Here is a 26,291-nt window from a genome sequence, read left to right as displayed (position 1 = left end):
GACATCCAGGCAGGCCCATGTCTAGATTCCCAGTGAGGTACTAAGCAGTGTAGGGGTTTTTAAACAGCATGGCTCCTCATCAAGAATGTGGCAAGCCCTTGACACTCATTGGTCCATCCTACCCCTTCCGGAGAAGAGAATATAGATTCCAGGAAGAGGGTAAGCGCCTGCAGCTTGAAGCAAGTTGAAGAATAGCACCAGGCCTGGCCCCCAGGAACACAGGAATATCAGCTTTAACAGCACCACTTTCTTTTCTGAGGTGACAGAGAGACTTCCATACATCCAAGGTCATCGTTAAAGACCTCTGCAGACATCCTCTCTTTCTCAGCCTTTGAAGAGAGCGTCCATTGTCACCTCACTGTCCGCAATCCTGATCACTCCCTGTGAAGTTTCTGCATCCACTCGAAAGATTGTGTGGGGTGTGGGGGAGCCTGGCTTAGTTACAACTTTAAATAGGCTGGTACCATAGAAACAATCCTTAGGTGGCAATTTCAAAGCTGATATATTTAAAGTCTAGCACATGTACTTTTTCTTAGGACAGTGACATTATGCCACGGCACATGTCTCATTCTTATTTTGAAGTCTGTTACAAAAATAGACACGGTGTACCGAACTTGGCAGGATTGGAAACCCAGATCGGCTGAGATCAGCAAACCTGGTTTCCCTTTAAAAGTTTCTGCACATGGTTTCTGGCTTCTGCTTTAGTCTCAGGAGACCCTGCACTATAGAGAAAGCTGGGCTGCTGGTGAGGGCCGCAGAGCCAGGACCCTCGGAAGCACACCGTGTCGGGGAGGAGCTGGAGGGATAACCCAGCAGTTAAGAGCATTGGTTTCTCTTGCAAAGGACTTGGGTTCGGTTCTCAGCATCCACATAGCCAGCTTGTATATAACTGTCTGTCACTCCAGGTCAGGTCCAGAGGCTCCAGCGGCCTCTTCATCCTCCTTGAGCACCAGGCACCTAAGTGGTCCCCAGGCATACATGTGGGCAAAACAACCATGTGCATAAAAATAAACATGTTTACAGGACAGTTGAAAGCACACAGGCGTGCTGAGGGAGTAGCTTGGTGGGCAAAGGCTTGCCTCAAAGCCTGAGGACCGGGGCATGGTAGTGCACGACCTTTAACCCCAGCACTTGGGAGGCAGAGGTTGGCAGATCTCTGTGATTCGAGGCCAGCCTGGTCTACAGAGTGAGTTCCAGGACAGCCAGGGCTACATAGAGACCCTGTCTTGAAATTAAAAAAAAAAAAAAAGAAAGAAAGTAAAGAAAAGGGAAAAAAGAAAAGAAACAAAGCATGAGGACCTGAGTTTAAGTTTAATAAACCCATGTTAAAAACAAAAAACTAGGTGCTGTGCAATAATCCTCTGTACACTGTGAATATGTATTGCTCTCATTGGTTAATAAAAAGCTGCTTGGCCTATAGCAGAATAAAGCTAGGCGGGAAAACCAAACTGAAAATGCTGGGGTGGGGAAGAAGGGCGGGGTCAGAGAGAGACATGAGCCAGCCGCCCAGGAAGCAAGACATGCTAGAGGACAGGTAAAGCCACGAGCCACGCGGCAATACACAGGTTAATAGAAATGGGTTGATTTAAATGTGAGAGTTAGTAACAAGCCTGAGCTTTTGGTGAGCATTTGTAATTAATATAAGCCTCTGTGTGTTTATTTGGGACCAGGCAGTCAGAACAGGAAAAGTCCACCTACAATTAGGCATGGTGGTGTTGTGGTCGCATCACGAGACCTCCAAGCAAGACCCCCACAGAGCCGATATCTGATGCAGAACACAAGGGGGTTTATTGATAACAAGCAAGCCCGGGCTTGGTCCGTGTCCAACACTCAACACAGCGGGTGGAGGACAGCCCTGAGCTCTCAGAGTGAGGGGTTTTTAAAGGGAAAACCGCAAGCAGGGTGGTACAAGCCTTTGCATCATATGATTGGGTGAGGGTGTGTAACCTTTGAATTTACTGGTTGGGGGTTACAGTTATCATTTGGGGGCAGGCCTGGACAAGTCCCAGGCTCTGTCCTTGAGCTGCTTTGGAGGCTGGCTGGCCTCGCACGGTCACATTGACCCACTATAAGTTGGTGAGAGGTCCCAGACAGTAAACAACTGGCTGAACCTTGAGCAGTCAGAGTACGTGCAGAAAGGGAGCTACTGCAAGGACTACGTCTTTTGTTCATGGCCCTCCCAGAATCTGCTTGCTCAAGTCTCAGGAAACTGAAATTGAGACCTGATCTCTGAGAGAAGACTGACAGCCTGTTATGGCAGCTGTTTGGTCCTTTCAGTGGCAAGCACTTTTAATCCCAGCACTGGGTAGGCAGAGACAGGTGTATCCCTTGTTATGAATTGTTGCATGGAGGCAAGGGTATCTCGCATGTGCAGGGAAACATGCTGGGCAGATGCATGCCATGCGATCATGGCAGCGGTAGCGGCCAGTTATTCACAACCCAGACGCTGCATCCATGTGGAGGGTTTACTATAATAGAGAGATGAAGAGAAAGACAGGAAAGGGAGAGACAGAGAAATAGAGAGAGAGAGAGAGAGAGAGAGAGAGAGAGAGAGAGAGAGAGAGAGAGAGAGATCGACAGTGTGCACCTCATGGGCTGAAAAGTAGGAGAGAGAGAGGAAGGGGAGGAGTTTTTCCTTAGAAATGAGGCTTTTATGTCAGGACCCAGGGCAGTGCCAAGGGGTGGAATTTCAAGGAGTGGATCAGAATGTTAACATGCCTGAGGCTTACTCACTTAGGTCAGCCTAACCTACTTGGCCAGTTCTAGGCCAGTGAGAGAGCCTACCTCAACAAAATGGTGGACAATGCCTGAGAAATGACACCTGAGATCTCTGCCTGCCCAGTGCATTCCTAATGGCCAATGGGATGTCCCGTGGTTGAGAAGTATCTCTGTCCACTTGCCCCTCCCCGCTCAGTGTGTTCCTCCATCTCTTCATGGAGGGAGGACTCCAGACAAACCGAAACACAAGCGTGCAGGCTCATTTTGAAAATGACCAGTCACAGCCAGACAGCGGTGGCACACACCTTTAATCCCAGCACTCAGGATCTCTATGAGTTTGAGGCCAGCCTGGTCCACAGAGTGAGATCCAGGACATCCAGGACTACACAGAGAAATCCTGTCTCGGGAAAAAGAAAAAGGACATTACCAGTCACCTCTGAAACATCTGCTCAGGGAAGCCTGGACAGTAAGAGCAGCCTGATTATCTTAGATTGCCATGTGGAAGCCTCCAGGCACTCTAGCTGAGAAGGAGGAAGTCCTCTGGAAGACAGAATGTCAGTGCTTGTCTGGAGAGTCACTGATTGAGCTTGCCTCACTGGCTCTCAGAACCCAAGATTCCACAGGGGCGGTTCCCATGCTCTCTGTGTGCAGCCGGAGGGGAAAGGCACAGGGAAGATCTGAGTGTTCCCTGCTGCCCAGCCATGAGTCTCCTGTGCTCCTAATACAGACACTGTCCATGCCTGGAGGCAGGGCCTACTCTCTGGGTAGATACAGGAAGAGGTTTTCTTGATGTTCCCTGGCAGATGTGGAACTCGCCGTGTGCACAAGACTGGCACCAATTTACGGAGATCACCTGCCTCTGTCTCCTGAGCGCTGGGGTCCAAGTGTGAGCCATGGCACCCAGGAGGAGGGGGTTGCATTTTAATTAAGTTATTGATTATGGCCGTGCATGGTGGCACACACTTTGATCTCAGCACTTGGGAGGTTGAGAGGTTGGGAGGTTCAAGTCTGGTCTACAGAGCTAGTTTCAGGATAGTCATAGCTATACAGAGAAACCCTGTCCCAAAACAACAACAAAAAAGTAACTTATTGTGTGTGCTGTATGTTGTGTGTGTGGTGCATGCACAGATGTGTGTGGGTACATGTGTCCCTGTGTGTGCATGTTCTCTGTATTATTGCCTTGAGGTAAGTTCTCACTGAATCTTAAATTCACTGTTTCGGTAGGATTGGCTGACCATCGAGTACTCAAGATCCACCACCACCCCAGTGCTGGGAATCACAGGCACACGAACCCATGCCCAGATTGGTGAGGGCTGGGGATACAAACTCAGGTCCTCATGCTTGCAGATTGGGCCTCTTACCCATTCTATTACTCAGGGTTCTCCGGAGAAGCAGAGCCAACAGGAAGGATGTGTACATTGGAAGAATTCAGTAAGTCATCCATGTTAAAAGAATAACAACCACTGTCTCACACCTGAGAGGCTGACCAACCAGGTAGTTGCTCCACCCCCAAGGCTGGTGTCTCGGCAATCCCAGGTGCTTCAGACGCTCGGCAAGGCTCCTGGAGAGCTGGTGGTCAGTCCGCAATGGAAGCCCAGACTCTCTGGTTCTGATGTCAGTGAAGGAATTGAGAGTGGCAGCAGGTAAATCGATACGGTGTTGAGAGGGAGGCCGTCAGCACAAAAGGCCGATGATTTTCCTTTTGAAATCCCCCTTTATCTGGACCGCTACCGGAAAGTGCCACCCACAGTCAGGCTGGGTCTTCCCATGTCAATCAAGGCACTCAGGACAGTTCTGCAGGGGAGGCTCACTACTCAAGTGACTAATTTGTGGTAAGTTGACGTTAGAATTAACCATTGCATCTCCCTAGTCATTGTGGCAGCCCCAGGAAGAGAGAATGTGTGTGTGTGCGCGTGCGCGCGCGCGCATTGGGGACAGGTCTTAATGCAAGCTAGGCAAGAACTCTATCACTGAACCCAAGAAGAGATTTTTTTTTTTTTTTTTGAGATTGGAGTCCACTATGTTGCCCAAGCTGGTCTCAAATTCAAAGATCATCATCCATCTCTGTCTCCTGAGTGCTGAGATTAAAGTCATGAACCAACCCTCCAGGCTTCTTTGCTTGAGACAGGGACTCACCATATAGCCAAGGCTGGCATTGAACTTGTGATCCTTGCTACCTCAGTCTTTGAGTATCAGGATTGCAAATGTGTGCCACACGCAGCTCTGAGAGTTTTGTTTAATTTTACATTGATTTGCTCTCTTTTCTCTCCCCCACCCCCCATGTACTGTGTGTGTCTGTGACCAGCGTATGCCGCAGCATGCATGTGGAGGTCAGACATCAACTTGCAGGAGTTAGTTGCTTCTCTTCCACCTTGTGGGGTCCTGGGATGACACTTAGGTCACAAAGCTTTGTGGCTAGTGCCTGTTGTGAGGTGCTGGTCTCCAAGCCAAACGGCTGCCATCTGCAAAGGACCAACAGTGTCTGCTTGCAAATGATCACCACACCCCAGGCTTGCTGACCACTGACATTTCCTCAGAGACTGGGGAGTCACTGAACCCATCCTGACCAATTGTTTTTTTTTTGTTTGTTTTTTTTTTGTTTTGTTTTTTTGGTTTTTGGTTTTTCGAGACAGGGTTTCTCTGTGTAGCTTTGCACCTTTCCTGGGACTCACTTGGTAGCCCAGGCTGGCCTAGAACTCACAGAGATCCGCCTGGCTTTGCCTCCTGTATGAGATCCTGCCTGCATGGTCTGGGAGGACCCTAAGGAGAGACTAGATAAAGGCTGGGAATGACTAAAGGAAGCTATTATCCATATGTCTTAGGATATGTTTCTATTGCTGTGAAGAGACACAATGACCATGGCAACTCTCCCCTCCACTTCGGAGCTGGGGACTGAACCCAGGGCCTTGTGCTTGCTAGGCAAGTGCTCTACCGCTGAGCTAAACCCCCAACCCTGGCAACTCTTATAAAGGAAAACATTTAATGGGGGGTTGTGTTTGAAAGAGAATGGTCCCCAAAGGGAGATGTGGTTTTGTTGGAGGAGGTGTAGTCTTGTAAGAAGCGTGTCACTGTGAAGACAGGTTTTGAGGTCTCATATATGCTCAAGACATGCCCAGTGGGACAGTTCACTTCCTGTTGCCTTTGGATCAAGATGTGCGCACTCTCAGCTCCAGCACCGCGTCTGCCTGCATGCTGCCTTGCTTCCTGCCATGACCATAATGACCTAAACCTCTGAACTGTAAGCAAGCCACCTCAGTTAAATGTTTTCCTTTGTAAGAGTTGCCATGGTCATGTCTCTTCACAGCAATAGAAACCCTAAGACAAGCTGGTTTACAGTTCAGAGGTTCAGTCCATTGTCGTCATGGTGGGACATGGCAGCATGCAGGCAGACATGGTGCTGGAGAAGGAGCTGAGAGTCCTACATCTTGAGCCACAGGCAGCAGCAGGAGGCTGGGTCACTGGGCATAGCTTGAGCATAGGAGACCTCAAAGCCCACCCCCATAATGACACACTTCCTCCAACAAGGCCACACCGCCTAAGAGTGCCATTCCCTATAGGCCAAGCATTCAAACAGGAGTCTATGAGGGCCATATTTGTTTAAGCCACCACCGCACAGTTGCGAACACTTCCCATTGTGGCTGCTTTGAGGTACCCACACTGTGGTCAGTAGCTCCCTCACCCATGTTTTGTGAGGAAAGCCCATAAACACTTTGGTCCCCCAGGGTGAACTGTGGTGGGATTGTACTTCGAATTTGTTAGGATCTTAAGAAGAGAGGGCAGACATTGTTCACATCTCCCCCGGGGAAGAAATCTTAACCCACAGAGCCTCTCATCAGCTCTTTAAAATGGGAATTACTGAGCTCTTTGGAGGAGCTGGTGGCACCAGCAGGCTGGGAGTGGTTGATGAAACTCTACATCCAGAGGCAGGTGCAGGCACGGCCATGACTGTGTGGCTGGGCATCAGCTCACTGACGCGCAGTCTTGAGGGAGCATGGATGCTCCATCACAGCCCATCTCTTAGAAGCTGGCCTTCATCTTCCAGCTTTACATGGGCTCCAGGGATCCCACTCCCTTCCTCCTGTGCGCTTTGAATCTCCTCTCCATGACTTACAATAATGCCTCACCCAGTGGGACACTGTGGAAACCACTGTTAGACTTGTGTATAAAGGACATTAAGTTTGGATTCCCTGGACCCACGTAAGGCCAGATGCGGTGGTGTGTCTCTGTAAGCCCATATATGCCGTAGCCCACCAAAACACATCCACACAATTAAATATTTAGAAAAAAAATTAAAAAGTTTAAAACTGCATCTCACATTGTCTAGCCTGGCTGGACTGACCAGAAGCAGGCTGAGCAATCTTCTCAGCTATTATTAATTACACTTGGCTGATCTTATAAATACCAAGCCGAGGCTACAGGGGGCAGGCGGCATGGATGCATATGCAAATGTATGCAAACACATGCAAATGCAGAGGTCAGGAATGCCTGGTTCCAGCAGGGAAGGAATCATAGGAAAAGAGCACACTTGGCAATCTGAGGGGCACTGATGACAACTGAAACGCACAGAAAAGATCTCCGGAGTGACATGGTCAAAGTCATGTCTGACGACTTCAGTTCAGTCCCTGGAACCACACGGGGTAGGAGAGAATGGACTCCAAGTTGTCCTCTGGACCTCTACACACGCATTGTGTGGCATGTGTGCACCAACACACGCTTGAACAAATACATGTAGTAAAAGAAGCATAATAAGGAGAAGGGTCTCAGAGGTCTGGTTACCCTCTCACTTGTTTGAAGAAAAAGGGGACAGATGCTGTCACATGGGGGCATCGCCCACGTCACCCTTGGTTGCTTTTAGTAATTGCGTGAAGTTTTAGGGAGCCCCATTGTGCAGGTGAAGTGGCACCACCTGCCACTGAGTCATCACAAAGGACCCTCGCCATCAGCCTGACTGGGTGCAGAGGCACCTGGGAGATTGGATGACCAGGGCTCGAAGGGCGTTTCCAGAGACGGTGAGCTGAAAGGAAAAGATTGGCCCTGCACGTGGGCAGCGCCACCTCAGGCTGGGGACTCAGACTCATGAGGAGGAGAAAGGGGAGGGCCAGCTGAGCCCTGGCAAGCCCCTCCCTGCTCCACGGCCCACTGTGACCTCAATGTCACATGTGACCTGAATGACATGTGTCCTGCTCTGATGGAAACTACGAGCCAACATAAATCCTCCCTAGCTTACCGTAACACAAAGTCAGCCCTGCCTCCAAAACCCATACCCCCAGGACACTGCAAGCCATGGCCTCCCTAAGTCTCACAGCCTATCCCAACAAGTCAAGCAAGGTGTGGGCGAACTTCTCTGCCCTCGTGAAGCTGTTCTTGACCCATCTGGTTACAGAGCATCTAGGGGCCACGCTTACAGTCAACTCGGCAGGCCAGAGCTAAAAGCAAGGCCCTTGGCACCTCTTGAGAGATTGCCTCCGGCTGGGCGGTGATGGCGCACGCCTTTAATCCCAGCACTCGGGAGGCAGAGCCAGGTGGATCTCTGAGTTCGAGGCCAGCCTGGGCTACAGAGCAAGATACAGGAAAGGCGCAAAGCTACACAGAGAAACCCTGTCTTAAAAAACCGGAAAAAAAAAAAAAAGAGATCACCTCCAAGGCACTGATAGATCTTCCGAGGGGAGTGGTCTGTAAGAATGTGGGCGTGGAGGGAATCTTGGGGCACACCCTGCAGAGGGGCTGGTGGGTAAGGTCCATGTTTGCTTGCCTCCAACAAAACCCCGATATAAGAATGAAGCTGAAGGCTCTATCTGTGTTGCCGTGAATCCTTGTGCGAGGACCACCAAAGCGCCCACACGCTTTTCCAGAAGAGACCCTCCCACACACATTGATCTTTCTGGACTCGGCTTTTCCTTTACTCTTGCCGTGGGATCACGGGAGCTCGGTGGTGCCCTCAGCAGCGTGGGTATGTTTTCCAGTGTCCCCTGTCGCCCACTCGTGAGGAAGAAAAGAGCCCTATTCACTTCGTGTGAAGTAAGGCACGGACAGCAGCCTCTTTACTTTATTCAGAGAATTCATTTCTTTTCTCTGTGAAAGTGAGTAGGACTAAAGGGTGGAGGAAAGCCCATATATTAAACTCTTAAATAGATCCTTTGAGTTCAGAGTCCAAGTCAAGGAGAGGAACGGGTCACAGGTCTTGTCCCAGGAAATGAGGCCACCAAAGGAGCCTGTCCCTTAGGGAGGATAGCAAATTCAATTCTTTAAAAAAAAGTTCTCGAGGAGAAAAAAATAGAAAATTCCTAAGTTTCTGAAGCTGAAGTGGGTCCCCTCCTTGATGTCCACCCTGGAGCATCCGAAGGCAGAGGCTCCAAGTCTGTTCGTTTCCACCGAGACGAATGCTCCGCCTCCGCGGCCTCGGCACGAATGAGAAGAATGCGCTTGGGTTAGTCCGACTTCCGCATACACACAACGCTGGCAACTCAGACATCCGAGCCCTGCAGAGACTGAGAAGGGAGGGGGGGTGTCAGCCTGGGGTGGAGCTGAAACAGAGCATTTCTGTTTATTTTACTGTCTATCTTTTCGTTTCCCATTTCTGTGACAACATTGGCTATACTGGAAATCCCTGAGTGAGCGCCCCTGCCTCCTGAGTGATGGGACCATAGGTGCGAGCCGCTCTATGTGACTTATTTTACTGTTAGTGTGTCTGTGCACATGGGGTGCAGGTCCCACAGAGGCCAAAAGAGGACACGGTCTCTGTCCACTCCTAGGGGAGCCCAGACACACAGGTACACATCCCAGACAGCTGGGGAACCCTGAGTGAGTTCTCACCCACATTTGAATCTGATCTCAATGGTCCTCTTCTCTGATTTACAAAGAATAAAGGAGGCCTGGTGGCATAGGTCTGTCTTCCCGGCAACTCAGGAGGCTGGGGCAGAAGGGTCACAGGTTGAAGGCCTGTCGAGGATACAGACCACCCTGACCACCCTGAGCAGCTTAATGAGATCCATCTCCAAAAGTACAGGAGGGTAGGAATCTAGGTCCGTGGTACTTAAACCACTCTCCAAGAGCCAAGCCTGCAGACGGCACTGGAGGAAGGGTCAGCGGCGGCTGCGTGACACGGAAGGCCCTGGGCTCTCTGTACAGCGGTGGGCCTGTGCGTCCCTTGTGTGTCCCAAGCATCATCTGACCCAGCATCTTGGGGGCGCTCTTGGAGGAGTCCATGATGACTCCTGAGAACATGCCTGCTGTGAGCCAAGGCTGAGGCTGTTACAGGGGCAGGTCTGACAGTCTCCACAAGGCATCCATGTGGCTTAGGATTCCTGCCTCCATGGTCCTTCCTGCTCCTCCACAGACTAAGCCTCCCTTCTATAAATAACTCCCTAGCCAGTCACCATGGAAACGAGATGGGACTGGACCGACATGTCCACCTTAGTGGACACATCTAGAGAAGGGCGAAAAGATGGGCACTTTAGCCAGGAAAGCTTACCTGGAAATCACGAGCTTCCCAGGTGCGGGGAGGTGCTGTTCTGGTTCACCTGGAAACAGACAGACAGACAGACAGACGAAGGGGTCAAGGCCAAGTGGTGGATGAGGGGTTCCTTTTCCCTTCTAGGAGGCCTAGTCCCACTGGTGACTCATGGAGCCACCAAGAAACCTCTCTCTCTTCCTCAGTACACACACACACACACACACACACACACGAGGGGGAGGGCACACTGTGCTCAGGACCGGGACACAGCTATGTCCCCAGGATCTCCCAGGTGACAGGGCTATCTAGTGTTGTATCTATCTGCTCCACCCTCCCAAGTCTCCACTCCCAGTGCTGGTCCAGTCCTTAGATCTGTAATCTAGAGAACACGTTTCTTCTCCCCACAAAAGACATTTGGTAAGATACTGAGAAATCTAGAAGCCATGGAAAGGAGCAATTGAGCCAGCCTGGGCTGGTACATCAGTATACATAATGCGGTCATGCAAAAGGGTCACGACCCCACCCAGCAGAGAGGAAATCCCATGACGGCAGGGTGTACCCCGGAAGCACAATCAGCACAAAAATGTACACAGCAGGCCAAAAAGGCAACAGCAGAAAGCCGCTGTTCCTGAACTCAGACACTGATAGTCTGACCATTAAAATGATGACTGCCATAGGGTGACCACACAGCTGGTACAACCCAATCAGTGAGTGTGTGTGTTTGTGTGTGTGTGTGTGTGTGTGTGTGTGTGTGTGTGTGTGCATGCGTGTGTGTAGATTGAGGAAGGTACCTGATGTTCACATCTGGCCTCGCTATGAACGTGTAAACACATGTGTAAACATGCACCACCACACTTACAAAAATAAACACATGCGCAAAGTCGCCCATCTCAGGACCATGTCATCATCTGAAAGGCAGCATTTTAGCCCCAAAGGCGCATCATGGTGGCAGAGCACAAGTCCGTGCTGTCAGAAGGCTCCAGCTGTACCGACCCTGACATTGCATGGACCGCTCACGGATGGCGAGCCCAGCTGTGGGAGGCATGGGGAAGTGTGACTCATGGCCACTGGGTCACATGCCCCAGGACCCCGTAGCTCTCATTTCCTCAAACAGAAGAAAAGTACATCCGGGGATGTGCTTGACCACTGTCACCTTAGTGGGACGGGGTTTAAGTGAGAGACATAAAGTCCTCACAGAGTCCCAGCCACCTTCCATCCAGAGGGCGGGGCGGGGCGGGGTGGGCGGCTCAGGAAAAATAATGCTGAGATTGGCCTTGGCTAAATGGTTCACTTAGAGACCCTGACACACACACCACACACACCACACACACACACACACTGCCTAGCCCTATCCAGGATTATGGATGGGTGCTACCCACCCACCCACCAACCCACCCATCACCCATCCACCCATCCATCCATCCACCCACCATCATCCACCACCCACCCACCCACCCACCCATCATCCATCCACCCATCCACCCACCCATCATGAATCTACCCACCTACCCATCATCCATCCATCTATACATCTACCCATCATCCATCCATCCATCCATCCATCCACCCACTTATCCATCCATCCATTATCCCTCCATCATCCAGCCAGCCAACCAGGGCAAAGTGGAGCAGCCATGGACCAACTCTGAGCTGGAGTCCAGCCAGGAAAACAGAAAGCAGAACTCCCCCTCTGGGTTTTCTAACCTGAAAATATCCTTTCAGGTTGGCTGGCGTTTTATAGTCTCCTTTCAAGACCTAGGAAAGAAGGTAAGTGTCACTGTGGGAGAAACAGGCAGAGAGTAAAATCCAGGTCATCACTGACACATCTATCCCACTACCCATCCATCTACCCATCCTCTGTCCCTCCAGTTCTCCACCCGCCCACCTATCAGTTATACATTCCTCTCCCATGCCCCTCCTTTCAACTATGTATCCTATCAATCCACCCATCTACTCATCATTCAATTATCCATCACAGATCCATCAATCTGTCCACCATCCATCCATCCATCCATCCATCCATCCATCCATGCATCCATGCATCATCCATCTTCCCTCAGCAACATTTACTGAGTGCCTCTTATTCCACTGACATGGGACAGTGTTAATCAGGCCACTGGAGCTCTTGTTCCCTTGCATTATCTATTCCCGACAGTGCTGTGGGATGGTCTGTATGTCAAGTTGCTCTGATTGGTCAATAAATAAAACACTGATTGGCCAGTGGCTAGGCAGGAAGTATAGGCGGGACTAACAGAGGAGAATAGAGAAAACAGGAAGGTGGAGAGAGGCACTGCCAGTCGCCGCCATGGCAAGCAGCATGTGAAGATGCCAGTAAGCCACGAGCCACGTGGCAAGGTATAGATTTATGGAAATGGACTAATTTAAGCTATAAGAACAGTTAGCAAGAAGCCTGCCACGGCCATACAGTTTGTAAGCAATATAAGTCTCTGTGTTTACTTGGTTGGGTCTGAGCGGCTGTGGGACTGGTGGGTGACAAAGATTTGTCCTGACTGTGGGCCAGGCAGGAAAACTCTAGCTACACGACAGGGCACAGATGATACACAGATAACCGCACACACAAACCATCATAGGCATGTGAAGCCATGGGACATGCCAGGATGGTGGTGAATCAAAAGGGTGTGGTTGGGAGTGACCAGAGGTTTCTGCAACCTTTAACCATAGAGGTGAGGTCCAGATAAGTAAAACCAGTCAGGTTAAACAGGAAGGAAAAGTCCTCCAGCAAAGGTAAGACCAAGGACTTGAGGGTGTGTGCAGCACGTGACAGTGTCACCAGCTGCTGTCAACAGAGTCGATGGAACCCAGGTGCGCAACTCTACCCATCAACGCAAATATCTTTTATTCAATCTGGTGTGTAAAGACCTGAACAAGTCAACAAGACTCTATATAAAAATGATTAATGAGAAACTTGAGGGTTTTTTTTTGGCCAAAGTCTTCAAACCCACCGTGCATTTCCACATTCAGCCTCAGTGGAGCCTAGCTCCTGTTTCATGGTCACCTGTGGCTGGCAGCCACAGTAACCAATGTCACTGTGGGGACAATCTCACGAGTGTAATTCTCATCACTGAGCTGTTGGGGCCCAGGACAGGGAGGCTGCCCACCGGCTCCCACATGGCTTTTCCTCAGAGGTGTCCTTTCCCGGCAGAGGCTGAACACCATGCTGATCAAGCCAAGACCAGAAACCCGAGGAGGAAATAAATGTCTCTGGTTCTCTGGGAGAAAAATTAGGCACTATTTTATTTTAAACAACAAAAAAGAGTTGATCCAACACCAGCATTCACTGGAATTACTGTTCTATATGACAGAGTCTGGCTTTTCCCTGGGGGCTTTGGACCCACTGCTATACATGGCACGCACGCACGCGCGCACACACACACACACACACACACGCACATGCACACGCACATACACACTCTACAGGAAAAAGAAAATGATAGAATCTCAGCGTGATTTCCTGCTGCTGCTGTAGCCCCTTTCTAGATGCCCAGAGCTGGATTTCTGTCAAATGAGGCCACTGCTTTTAAATCCAGAATATTATCATTACTTAGGCTGGAACCCAGAGCCTCATGCGTCCTGGGTAAGGGTTCTACCACTGTGCCATGGCCAGCCTCTTTTTATTTTTAATTGTCACAAGCTAACTACCCACATTTATGCCCTACAACACTGTGGTTACTTGTCTATCAAGGTCAAGTGAAGCCTCCCTAGGAAAAGGAATATAAAACATGGAAATGGAGTTTGAAGAATAACTTGTTTGTGAATAAGAATTAATTAATAATATTTATAATAAAAACGGACAGAATCACAGCCTCGCTGAGAACACCCAGGCTGCTGCTGGGCAGGGGTGCTTGCTGAGTCTGTATCTTTATAAGGGAGACTAGGGCTGATGTGGCTCAGTGGTAGAGCATTTGCCTGGCATTTGAGTTCTAGGATCATCTCCAGCATTGCACACACAGAAGATGAGAAATGAATGAGAACCAAAGAGGCAACAAAGACTTCTTTGGGCTAAACTGGGAATTGCAATGCAAGCCTGGGGTTGTGGCTATTCAGGAGGCTGAGGCAGGAAGATGGTTGGAGCCCAGGATTTGAACAACAGAGCAAGATCATGTCTCAAAAAAAAAAAAAAAAAAAAAATGTGAAGCACATCTTCGTAATTCCATCAACTCAGGAGACAGGCAGGGTAGGACCACTTGTGTGTATTCTAATGTATTGAAATGTGATTTTGATTGTATTTAATAAATAAGTTGCCGGGTCAGAGCTATTAAGATAACAATGTGGCGTGGTGACACGCTTTAATCCATATCTCTGTGTGTTCAGGATACAGCAGCATGGAGACATATGCTTTAAGACTAGGGGCTGTACATTCAGACAGTGACGAGCAGTCACGTGTTTGGTTACAACAATGAGAAGGCAGAACAAAATACTATAAATAAGAACAGACAGAAATAGGTCTTTCGGAAGCTGGACAGAGAAGAAGGTGAATTTAGCTCTGATTCTGACTCTCGCTTTCTTTTTACATTGTTTCTGTGTTTCTTATTTAATAAGAAGGTTGGTTACATCTACAACCACTGGTTTGAGGCTAGCCTGTACTACACAGGGAGACATTCTCCACAAATAAACAAACGAATGCTCTCAGAATCGTGGGGGCGATACTGTGAGAAATACATTCAGGGGTGTCCACTGCCACATGGGTTATCACAGTGCCTATGCACACCTGCACATACAGTATAGTCTCTGCACACCTCAAATACATAACTGCACCCTGAGCCTCCACATGACTAGAAGCCAGTGGGTGATGCACTGTGCTTGGATGTCCCAACAGCTAACTGATCAACAGCAATGTGCCAGCCTCATTATCATCCCACAGCACACCGGAACTTTAACCACCAAGTCACCTGTGTGGATGCTCAGATATGCACCCAAAGCACCCAAGAAGCTGGATGATGTCAAGTAGACTTAACCACAAGCTACTGAGCTGTTCTGATAAAATGTCTTATCAAAGTCATTTCCCTTAAGTATTTTTAGCAAGGAAAACAGTAATTTCAGCAGCTTCCAGCTCTGGTGTATGAGAAATCAACATGATAACTTAGGGAGCGACAACATGGTCCATTCTTTATGTATGTTTTCTCTCAAGACTTGAAGGGCTCTGCACACAAGGAAAAAGAGCCAGGGAGACAGGAAGGAAAGGTAAGCACGTTCTGAGATAAGTCACAGATCTACCATGAGAGGACAGGGAGAGGACATCTGCTGACTCCACGCCAAAGTGGAAACACCCACATTGTACGTTACGTCCGTCGGGCAGAACACAGATGCTCAGGAGCTGAGACTGGAGTACACATCCTGCTAAAGCCCATGTTCACATTCCTGTGTGTGCGCACGCACTCACCCGGTGTGTGTTGTTGATGACAATCGGGTCAGGGTTCCCATAGTTGGGCGGGTTTGCATACGGGTCGTAGCCAAGCCGAGCCAGCATGGGGGCAATCTGGGCCATGTCCCTCACCACGTCCCCAGGGATGTGGCCGGTCCACTTGGAGAGTGCTTCCAAGTTCACAGGTTTGATGACCTGGTCTGTGGACCGCTCGATCCTGGGGGGAAAGGACAGTCTCGTCAGGTTGGGGGACACTCTCTGCTCTGTGGCTGCGGGGCAGCAGTCAGGTGGCGCACCCCTGCCCCATCAGCTGTGAGAGTGCGGCCAGGGCACTGTGCCTCATGGAAGCGGCACACACCAGGAAGCAGAGCTGTGTGCTTGTGATGAAGGTGTGGCTTCCTTCAAGTGTGTGTGTGTGTGTGTGTGCACATGTGCATGTCACATGTGTGTAGTGCATGTCATGTGTGTGTAGTACATGAGGAAGCCAGATCCTGAGGTCCTCAATCACTTCTTCCCCTCACCTTGCTGTTGGCTTGGCTGGCCAGTGAACCTCCAGGACCTGCCTTCTGCCCTGCCAGACTCTTGTCCTGTGAGTTCCTGCAACCACGTGTGGCTTTCATGTGGGTGCTGGGGACGCTGAACCCGGCCACCACATTTGCCTGGCAGACGTCTCACCCCCAGTGGCTCTCTTTTACACTCCCCTGTCCCTTCATTATTTTACGATTGACTTATTTTTATTATGTGTGTATGCACAGGATGCGCATGTGTTATTTACTTATTTATTTATTATGCGTGCATGCACAGGATGCACACGTGTTATTTACTTATTTATTTATTATGTGTGCATGCACAGGATGCATGTGTGGAGGCCAGAGGACAGCCCTGTGGAGTCGCCTCTCTCTTTCCACCTCTGAGTAGGTCCTGGGATCACACTCAGTGTCTGGGCTTGCACAACAACCCCTTCACTTACTGAGTCATCCTGCCAGCCCAGCCTGTGTCTCCTTAAAAGTGACTTGTTGTATCTGTGACTAACTTGAGAAATTTGTCCTTGAAGAAAGAAAACATCAAACACTAAGGTGGGCTGAACACCCCTGTGGACGCCAGCTTCCTATGGGTGCTGGGCCTCCAGTCTTGAGTGCACGCTTTCCTCAACGTGTCTGAGTTTTGCAGAAGGCGGCAGGGAAGGAGAGGCCCACCTGGTTCCAGACTCTGCTTTCAGTCGCCCGATTCCCAAACCTTTCCCCGTGACACAGAAGGACGCTGAAGCTCAGAGAGGCACAGACACTTGCCTAAGGCAGCACAGCTCAAGAAGGGCAGACTTGAGCTGCCGCTTGGAGCCTGGGAGGAGCTGTGGGGCCCCACTCACTTGGACAGGGAGACGCCCCCAGGCTTGCCAATGAGGTCCTCGTGGTGCAGGACAGTGTCACTCCAGGGGATGCCCAGGAAGTCCAGGATGCGCTTGAGCGAGCGCCGGGGGTGCAGCACCAACTGCTCGTAGTACACGGGCAGGCATTTGTCCCTGCCCACCTCCATGCACTGTGCGTACATCACCTCGATGGCCTTGTTCCACTTGGTCAGACAGTCTCGGTAGCTGCTGAGGTCAAAGCCCGCAATGGTGACCTTGCGAGTGATCATCGAGTGCACGGAGGCCCGGCCGTCACGCACCATCAGCAGGAACTTGGAGTTGGGGAAGAGGCGTGCCAGGTAGACGGAGGACTTGAGTGTGAAGGGGTCCTTGTTACACAGCACGCGTGCCGGCTCCCCGTGCTTGGCAATCACCTCCAGGATGAAGGCCTGCATGGCGGCGTCCAGCACCTCGTCCGTCACACCCGCCTCGTCCAGCCGCAGCTTCTCCCGGCCAGACTTGGACCAGGCCTGCCGCATGGCCAACACGCGGGGGATGATGCGCGTCTCCTCTCCGCAGCGCACCTCAGGGTGCGCGTCCAGCATGGCGCGCATGAGGGTGGTGCCGCTGCGAGGCACGCCACCCACGAAGATGAGCGGCATGGCCTTGCCATAGCGGTACTCCACCTGGTCGGCCCCAAGCATCACCAGTTCCTCCTGCTCCGGGCGCATCCTCCGTGGGTTCCGCGCGCCCCCGAGCACCGCCCGGCACTCCAACACTTGCTGCCCAAGTTGCAGAGCCAGCACCAGGGCCAGTGCGCAGCCAGCAGCCAGCAACACCTTCCGCACCGTCAGGCGCATGCCCAGCCAGGGGCCCAGGCCCAGGCAGGGGGCCCGCCTCATGGACGGGTCAGCAGGCCTACCTCGTGTGCATCTGTGGAGAGAGGGACAGCGTCAGCAGACCCAGCAGGACACAAACTAGATGCTGGGGGCGACAAGCTCAGTGACATGTAGCTAAAGCACCTGCCTGGTGCCTCTCCCGACCCCCAGGACTACTGTGGCCTCAAAAGCCTCAGGCGGACAGCAGGACTCGATCCTCTACCACTATGGCTTTGGTGCCCTGGTCAGTCAGTTGGAGCTCCTGATCAGTGTTTCAGCTGATAACAACTGGTAACAAAGGATGGTGATGGAGGTTATTATTAAAATGTTGGAAACACCAGCACAAGCCTGTATGCCAGCTACCTGGGAGGCCGAGACAGGAGGATCCCAAGTTCGAGCCTGCCTGTATCAAAAATAAAAAGTAGGGCTTGGTCTGGGAACTGTGGAGTTGGCATGGCCTAGCTGCCTTGAGAGGCACATGCCGCAGGTTTTTCATGTTAGAGTCCATGGCTCATGGGGCACAGCATGCCTTTCGGTTCCTGAGAAACCATGGCACACCCTCGAGCAGTGGAGTGTTCCCTGTATGGTCCCTTAGTCCCTTAGCACTCAAGGAAGCCTGACAGGACAATTGGTCTTAGACACTAATCTGGTGTACCCTGTATAGCTTACAGCATTGGATCCTGGCAGCTGCAACTGTATTGATCCTGGCAATCCTAAAGGTACAAAAAGTCTGATCGCTCTCAATAAAGCTGTCACAGCCTCAGTCTTGCTGTGGCCCCTCCAACCCAAGCCTGGATTAATTTCTCATCAGCCCTATCAGGTGACCTGGTGAGTGGTCTGGTCTGGTGAGTGAGCCAGGGTGCTCACAGCTTGGGACGGAGCTCAGCGAGTGGAGGCCTGCCTGGCATGCACAGGGCCCTGGGTTCGACTCCCCAGGACACATAAACCAGGTGTGGCTGCTAATGCTTGTGACACCCGACACGTGGGAGGTGAAGGCAAAACGGTCAGGGATTCGAGGCCAGCTCCAGATACAGGAGATCCTGTCTTAGACAAAACCAAAACCAAAAAAAACCTCATAACCTACAGATGGGCTGATTCCTGCAGCACACACAGGGGAACTATGTGCACAGGCCTGGCACAAAGGAGGAAACTGAGGCTAGAGAGACACCCACAGCTACCCAACAAGGAGGCAGCCGAGCCAGCGTCCTGGCTGGCCGCCCTGTAGTACATGGCAAGGGACAGACTCCTTCAACACTGTCCTTGCCTTTATCTGCATTTGGGACATGCTCACCAAGCCGGCACTAAAGTCTGTGCACTAAGCCCAGGACTGGGAAGATGGGACACAGGCAGCCAAGACGGCGGCCTCCACAGCACAGGTCCTGGTGACGAAGTGAGGCGCTCCTGGGGGATATGCGTGGTGCGATGATGAGCTAGCTGCTGCTAGAGGGACCCAGAGGGGAGGAAGAAGAGGGGAGGAAGAGACATCCTAGCTGGGAGCTAGCACAGCGAGGCTGAGCCGCTGGGAAGGGTGCTCCGAGCAGAGCAGAGAAGCAGTCTGCGGCGAGAGGGCTGCTGGGGCCATGGGGAAGCAAACAGAATGAGGACAGTGCAAAGAGCCAGACCAAGCGGCTCCAGGGCACCTGCCGGGCTCCAATGCTGGAGGCTAAGCACCAGGCAGCTGGGGGACTGCATGGCACATGAACGGTAACATCTCCCCTGCCCGGGCCTTGCTGCCCAGAGGGTAGGAGTCCAGCAGTGCTTTTTTTTTAAAATCAGACTGAGGCTCTCAGCCGCCGCCCAGATCACTGCCAGCACTCAGGCTCCACAGCTGGAGCCGGCAGACAGTGGGTGCTCTCTGCCCAGCTCAGACCACTCCACCCATCTCTGCCTTCCTTGGCCCCAGGCTCCCTGAGCCTGTTTTCCTTGCCTGCCCCTTGAGCCTTTTGCTGGAATCAGTTGAGTGGGTCCAGATTTACCCAGTCCTATCACTTCTGACTCAGCTAGCCACACTCAAACTGAGGACAGTCCACGGCAAGGTTGGGAAGCGCCTGCCAAGGCAGATAAACCTGGCCCAGGGCCAGCAAGCTGAGCATCGGATCACAGCAGGGGCCTCTCCCTGGAAGAGCGGCTCCCTTTCTTCTGCCGATGCCGGGGCTGCTCCCACTTCAATTCTGGACCCATGATGGGAAAACTGATGCCAAGGCACTTGTAGGGGAGAGCAGGCTGGCCAGGGCACAAAGCCACTCAGATGTCTAAGGATGTCCCAAGTGTTCGCAAAGCTTACCCGGGGGATCTGAGACCCAAAGTCTGCCACTTGCAATGACTATTGTGCCAAGGAAGCCACCAACCACACCTTAGTTGGAATTTCACCCTTAGGGGTAAAAAGGTAGTGTGTGTGTGTGGGGGGGGGAGGGTATGCTTTAGCTGTAGGCTGCTTGCAGAATGGGGCAGTACAGTGTGCATGTGTGTGCACATGCATGCGTGCATGCATGTGGGCCTGTGGTTGGGAACTGACATAGGAACCCTGGAGGAAAAGGGAACACAGGACAGCAAATGGTTATCACGCACCCAGTTTGCCCCCAAGTCATTCACGTATTTCAGAATCTGAAGTCTAGCAAACATCCTGCCTGCATTTTGTTTTTATAATTCTAGCGCGCTCAGAGCTGCACAGTCAGGACTACAGGCCCGACCAAGGTCAAGGCCATGCCTGTCCAGAAGAAAACAGCTCTTCTTAGGCAGGTGGGATGAGCCAGAGGGCAGCTTTGAGGAGCCACTGCTGTCCCAGCAGTGAAGGCAGCAGGCAGGAGTTCTGCAGAACTGGGTTCAAATCCCGCCTCTGCAACTTGCTGGCTCGCAACATAGACAAGAGACTTTCCCTTCAGCCAAGGAGAGCAATGGTAATCATTACACCATGAACATTGGATGCCGCCTGCAGGGAGCGCTCAGTGAACACTTGTCTATAACCCACAGTGCACCCGCAGTTTCCCGAGGGCTGGCATTCCCGTGTGTACCAGACTCAGCTGTCCCTGCATCCTAACTAGCCAGCTAGGCAGAAAGCTCACCCGCCTGATGATGGCGGGGAACACTGGACGGTGGGGTCTCTGGGTGGACTCACCTTCCCTGGGTACCCTCATTTCCGAGCACTGGTCCTCGAGCCTGCTCAGCAGGGCGTCCTGTCCCCACAGTCCTGCAGAGCAACAGAGATGCTGTGTCAGCAGTGGGCTGAGGCGGACAGGCTTCCGGGCTCTCGGAGGCACCGGACAATGGCCTTTAGGGCAGAAACTGTGCAGACCTTTGTTGCGGTGGTCACCTGGTCCTCTAGGACAGCGGTTCTCAACCTGTGGGTTGTGACTCCTTTGGCAAACCTCTAAAAATATTGACATTACGATTCAAAACAGCAGCAAAATTATAAAGTAGCAACAAAAATTATGTTATGGTTGGGATGGGGGTCACCAGCACATGAGGAACCGTATTAAAGGGTTACAGCGTTAGGAAGGTTGAGAGCCACTGTTCTAGGGGGTTCTCTGGCTCGGATCACAGGGTACTGCTGACCCGGGGATCCCGAGTCCCTGCAGCCTCTCCCGTCCTCTCAGCCCTGAAGGTCGGAAAAGCAAACAACAGAGCAGCATGCCTGTCACTACCCAGGGAATGCTGGGCATGACTGGCCAGGCGGTGCACTGTGCAGCTCCAAAGGGTACCGTGTACCCAGGTATGGCGTTCCCTGTCGTCAGATAATGCGCAGCCTCCGCCACCCAACACCCACCAGTGCCTGCGTAAGTCACATGTGTCTCGAAGCCCGACGGGGAAGAGAGTAGAATTCCTCTCACCAGCTGACCCAAGAGTTAACTGAATCCGCTTCCCATCTTGGTCTGTGAGACTTCATAACTCAGTTCTCAAATGCCAGGTTTCAGGCAGAGGCTGCGTCCGTCCCCATGGGCCTGGCATCCCAAGAGGGCACTCAAAACCTGGGAAGGGCACTCCTGTGGTTTACCAGCACACAATTCCCACTTCCCCATCTAAGAGAAGGAGCTCCTGCAGTTGGAGCGGGCAGAGTTCACAGACACACAGCCATGGCTGACATTCCACGTCCCTCCTCGGTCCTGTCTCAGATGCCGGTACAGAACGGTCCAGAGTCTCAGTCCCCCTAGTGTGTAAACAGGGGCCGCTGGAAGCTCCAGCCGGACAGAAGGACCTGGAGCGCCAGCAGTGACTGTCACTCGTGTCCTAACGGGAAGGAGTGGCTGCCTGTGTCTGTCCTCCATCTCGTTCCTCACCTTTATTATTTATTTCATTTGTCTTTCCTGTTCTCTGGAAATCCAGCCCTGTTAATACAACGAGGCCCCGCTGGAGAAGGGGTCCCACCTCATCCTACACGACTCCTGGGCATGGTGGCCGACTCCCCCTGGGAAGAAACCAAGCAATCCAAGGAGGGCACTGGAAGCTTCCAGAAGCAGCTGGAGGCAACCTGGCTGCCCTCAGGAGGCCCTTGAAATGTCAAGTGTGCCCCAGGCTTGCCAACCCCACAGCTGGCACAACTAAACGCAAAGAACACAGGCTCGCTGCAAGCCATGGACCGACTGATGGGCTGTCCATCTCAGAGCAGGGCACCCGATGCACGGCACAGGGATTGAGAAGACATTTGGATTCAAATTCAGCCAAACCAAATAAAACATTAAAATTCACTTTGCTTTGCACAGGCCATATGCCAAAGGCTCAGAAGCCACTGATGCCCGGGGGGACCATCATACTGGGTAGCCTTGACCTAGATCAGGGTGACAAATGACAGCCAGCCTCAGTGGTCCCGGAGCGAGGGATGCTTTGTGTGCTCAGCACCGGGAGGGGCTATGTGCAAAGGTGCATCCGAGCTTGGAGGGGAGACTGCCTCTGAGGGCACGTGTGCTTCTTTTTTTTTTTTTTTTTTTTTTTTTTTTTGGTTTTTCGAGACAGGGTTTCTCTGTGTAGCTTTGCGCCTTTCCTGGAGCTCACTTGTAGCCCAGGCTGGCTCGAACTCACAGAGATCCGCCTGGCTCTGCTCCGAGTGCTGGGATTAAAGGCGTGCGCCACCACCGTCCGGCCAACGTGTGGCCTTCTGTCTGTTTTCCCTAGACGGCAGTGTGGAACAACTATCCACAGTGCATTTACACTGCACCAGCGGAGCAGATCAATCTGAGGGGATCTGCAATACACAGAGGTGGGCCAGCAGGAGGGCTCAGCAGGCAGAGGCACCAGCCACACGAGCATGGTAACCTGAGTTCAGTTCCCGGACCCACAGAGATGTGGAGAGCACTGACCCCACAGAGTCGTTCCCTGACCTCCATGCTTACCCCAGGGCATGTGCGCTCCCCATCACACATACAATAATAAAGGAAAACGACCGAGTGTGTGGAGGGTGTGCACAAATTCTAAGACCTTTCATGTCTGTGGTCGGAGCACAGGCGATGAGGGAGGGGGAGGGGAGGGAGGAAAAGGGAGAGCACTCTGTAGGAACGGCAGTCTCAGAAACTGTCAGTACACCACAAACCCCTCAACAGCAGCCACAAGGGCACTCACAGGCTGTCAGCCTCCATTCTGGAACCTTCTACTCAGTGCTGAGCTCTTCCACACAATGCTGACTCAGAGGACAGTGAGAGGCAGAGGTGGGGTCCACAGCTCTCTCTCTCACAGGAAGGTCGCCAGTCAACACGAAGCCAGGGGTTATCTGCATCTTGCCTCGCCCATACTCCCGTTGGCCCTGCGCCTGCACAGCGGGCTCTGCCTTCTAAGGACCAGCTGGGTCAGTGAGGATGCAGGGCAAGTGTAACTGTGCCCCAGGGCGGAATCACTAGTCAGGCAGACTAACTGTCACCCACAACAGTAGCAGAAGACTGTGACACACTCGGATGCTCCCTGCAGAGTCCTGACTGTCGGGACATTTTCTCCTAAAACACGCTTCTGGTGCTGCTGGTCACACTGTCTCTCTGTGATTATTAGGTTTTCCATTTGTGTGCCAGGCACAGAAATGGCACAGGCTGCCTGCACTCAGACCCAGCTCTGTGGCCCTGGCCCATCACTGCCTAACCTCCCTGAGTTCCATGGAGCTGGCGATGCCTCTGGGTGTTACCACACTCAACGTGAAACAGCAGTGCAAATACGAGCAGCCTCCTGGAACACGGGGAGGGGCTGTCAGGGAAGCCACGCCAGGGCGTCTGCCCAACGCAAGGGCTGCCGTGGCTGGTGCCCCGAGGCACGTTTGTCCCATCTGCTGATGGAAGAGGCTGTGGTCCCCAAGTGTCATGACGGGCAGAAACCACACAGATGAGGAAGCTGCAGAGTCAGTTTCCAAATTCAGCCCCATCCTTCAATGCTGCCCCACCCCGATGTCACGCAGCCCTCAAAACGGGCCACGAGGGAAAGGGGGCCTCACACCAGCTCTCTGCTCGTCCCCAGGCTGCCCAAGGGTCATGGGGAGGGAAGGGGGAGCAGGTGCAGAGGGTTCTGAGGGAACCGCCTGCCCCAGACAGACGTTTGTTTCCTGGGCATCTACTACGTGACCGCACCACTCACACTAGCGGATTCAGTGAGGCCGGAGACAACGGTGGAGGGTCGGGTCACCCTCAGCTGCACAGGGAGTTCAAGGCCACCCAGGGCTACACCAGGGTCTGTCTCTAACAGAAGCAAACAAAAGACGCAGCCCAGGTGCCAAGGGCAGAAGGAAACAGCCAGTGTGAGGAGCAAGCACCCAGAGGAGGGAAGGACCTGACATGTTGGCTCAAACCCGCCTGGACTTTCTGAACTGGCCTTTCTCCATTTTCAGCAGATCAAGAGGGCCCCAAGAAAAACAAGTTGTGAGTAGCGGGAACTCACAGTCCATGGGGCTGGCCGCAGGAGCTCACAGTAAAGTGGCCCTGGCCGGGGCCAGGGTCCCTGTCCACAAACCCAGACCGGCTGTGTGGTCCTGCCCCAGGGAACCAACTCGCAAACTTCCCCCCACCAGGCAGCAAGGCCATCTCACTCCTACACCACTCTACTCCCCCATGGGGGGGGGTGTCTCTGATACCCCTGACACTCTAACACCCTGGGTGTCAGAGACCACTGACCCACTCCGAAGGGGAGCCACCCAAGAAAGCCAGCAGTGAGAGGGTGGGAGAAGCATCTCAGGCCATGGCTGCTGTTAAGCTTGGAGAACATGCAGGGTGGCATGGGGGAGGGCGTGCAGGGTAGTCGAGAGGAGGGCACACAGTGTGGCATGCAGGGTGGCACAGGAGGGCTCCAGAGCCACTGCCTCCTTTCTGCAGCGCCAACCTTCGGTCTCCATGACTCTCCTTTACAAATCAACTTCCTACGAAGACTCAGATGGGTGAGGAGCCCAAGGCCACACAACTAGAAGCCACCTGTCTCTTCCGGGCCCAGGGTCTTACCCCTGACTCAATTTGTTAAATTTACCTAGATGATGGAGGCAGGACCCCAATGCCACCCCTTCTTCCCCTTCCGAGGCCCAGACCAGCACCCTCTGAGGCGTGAGGTAGGAGTGGGGAGCAGAGAGTCTGATCCTCTCACGGCTTCTCCACTCCAAGGCTGGAGTCCTGGGTTGGTCTGCGCCAGTTCTGTGAGGAACCCAGATGTTTGGAACAAAGCGAGTCACAGGAACCACACAGCTTCAGGGAAGGCTGGCACAGTCGTCAGCCAGACACAGTCTTGCTGTGTGGGGTCGACAGTGGCGTCCTGTCCCGCACGCATGCCACCCCCAGCTTCTGTGTATAACCTGGAGAGCTCACAGCACTTCAGTGAAGGCCTCTGAAGGTCAGATGGGCTCTGACTCAGCACAAAAGTCAACGTCGGAACCACCACAAGACGGTAGGAGGCTGTGTTCCGGTTGGGTGCCTCACGAAGCCGTGTGGCAAACAGGCCTGGGACTTACGGCTCGGTGTGAGGACTCCCAGGTGGGCCTGGGAGTTTTGCATACATTTTGGATCTAAAGCAGGACCCAGAGACTGAGAAAGCCATCACCACACGTTACCAAGGCACAGGTGGAGCTCTTCAAGTCTTGGCCCTCTTAAGTCACACTGTTGGGGACAGTCCACCCAGTGCCCCGCTCGGCTCCTGGCTTTGCCTGGGCCCGGGGTGATGCCCCGCTCTGGGCCTCTGTGCCGAGAGGCCTCAAGGCCTCTTTCTGTCCAGGACAGTTCAAGCAGGAAAGGGTCAGGACAACCTGCAGCAGCCCAGCTTCCTGCAATCACACCACCACCTACACAGGATCCTGTCCCCAGGCAGCAGGAAGCTGGGGGTGGGGGCTGAGCACTAGTATGGGAGTCCTGCATACCTGACTATGACCCATCTCTGCTGAGGGAAACGATGTGGGAGACACACACACACACATACACACCCCTCTTCCTCTCCCTTTCTGAAGACGCCATTCGGAACAGCTTCCTCACGGGTCACCCTTGTGCTAATCTCTGTCCAGTTTCATGATGCAACCCAGCCTGGCATTAAATAACAGCAATCCTCCTGCCTCAGCTTCCCAAATGCTGACATTAC

At 52.6% G+C, this 26,291-nt stretch overlaps 1 protein-coding gene across 2 annotated transcripts in view; it reads right to left on the bottom strand.

The window, feature by feature from the left end:
- Positions 1-8,726: 8,726 nt before the first annotated feature.
- Positions 8,727-26,291, bottom strand: part of Tpst2 (tyrosylprotein sulfotransferase 2) — a 34,347-nt gene continuing 16,782 nt past the window's right edge. The window contains exons 2-7 of one of the 2 annotated variants that reach the window (XM_028858813.1): positions 20,893-20,964; positions 16,921-17,832; positions 15,573-15,771; positions 11,876-11,926; positions 10,190-10,238; positions 8,727-9,206 (exon numbers count right to left, since the gene is read on the bottom strand). In XM_028858813.1, coding sequence (XP_028714646.1) covers positions 10,197-10,238; positions 11,876-11,926; positions 15,573-15,771; positions 16,921-17,801 — 1,173 coding nt within the window. In that variant the 5' untranslated portion in view covers positions 17,802-17,832; positions 20,893-20,964 and the 3' untranslated portion in view covers positions 8,727-9,206; positions 10,190-10,196. The remainder of the gene's footprint in view (positions 9,207-10,189; positions 10,239-11,875; positions 11,927-15,572; positions 15,772-16,920; positions 17,833-20,892; positions 20,965-26,291) is intronic. The other variant, XM_028858814.2, reaches the window with a different exon arrangement.

The sequence above is a fragment of the Peromyscus leucopus genome, chromosome 23 (assembly GCF_004664715.2).
Source record: "Peromyscus leucopus breed LL Stock chromosome 23, UCI_PerLeu_2.1, whole genome shotgun sequence".
Taxonomy (NCBI): Eukaryota; Metazoa; Chordata; class Mammalia; order Rodentia; family Cricetidae; genus Peromyscus; species Peromyscus leucopus.
This window is presented reverse-complemented; position numbering and strand designations above follow the sequence as displayed.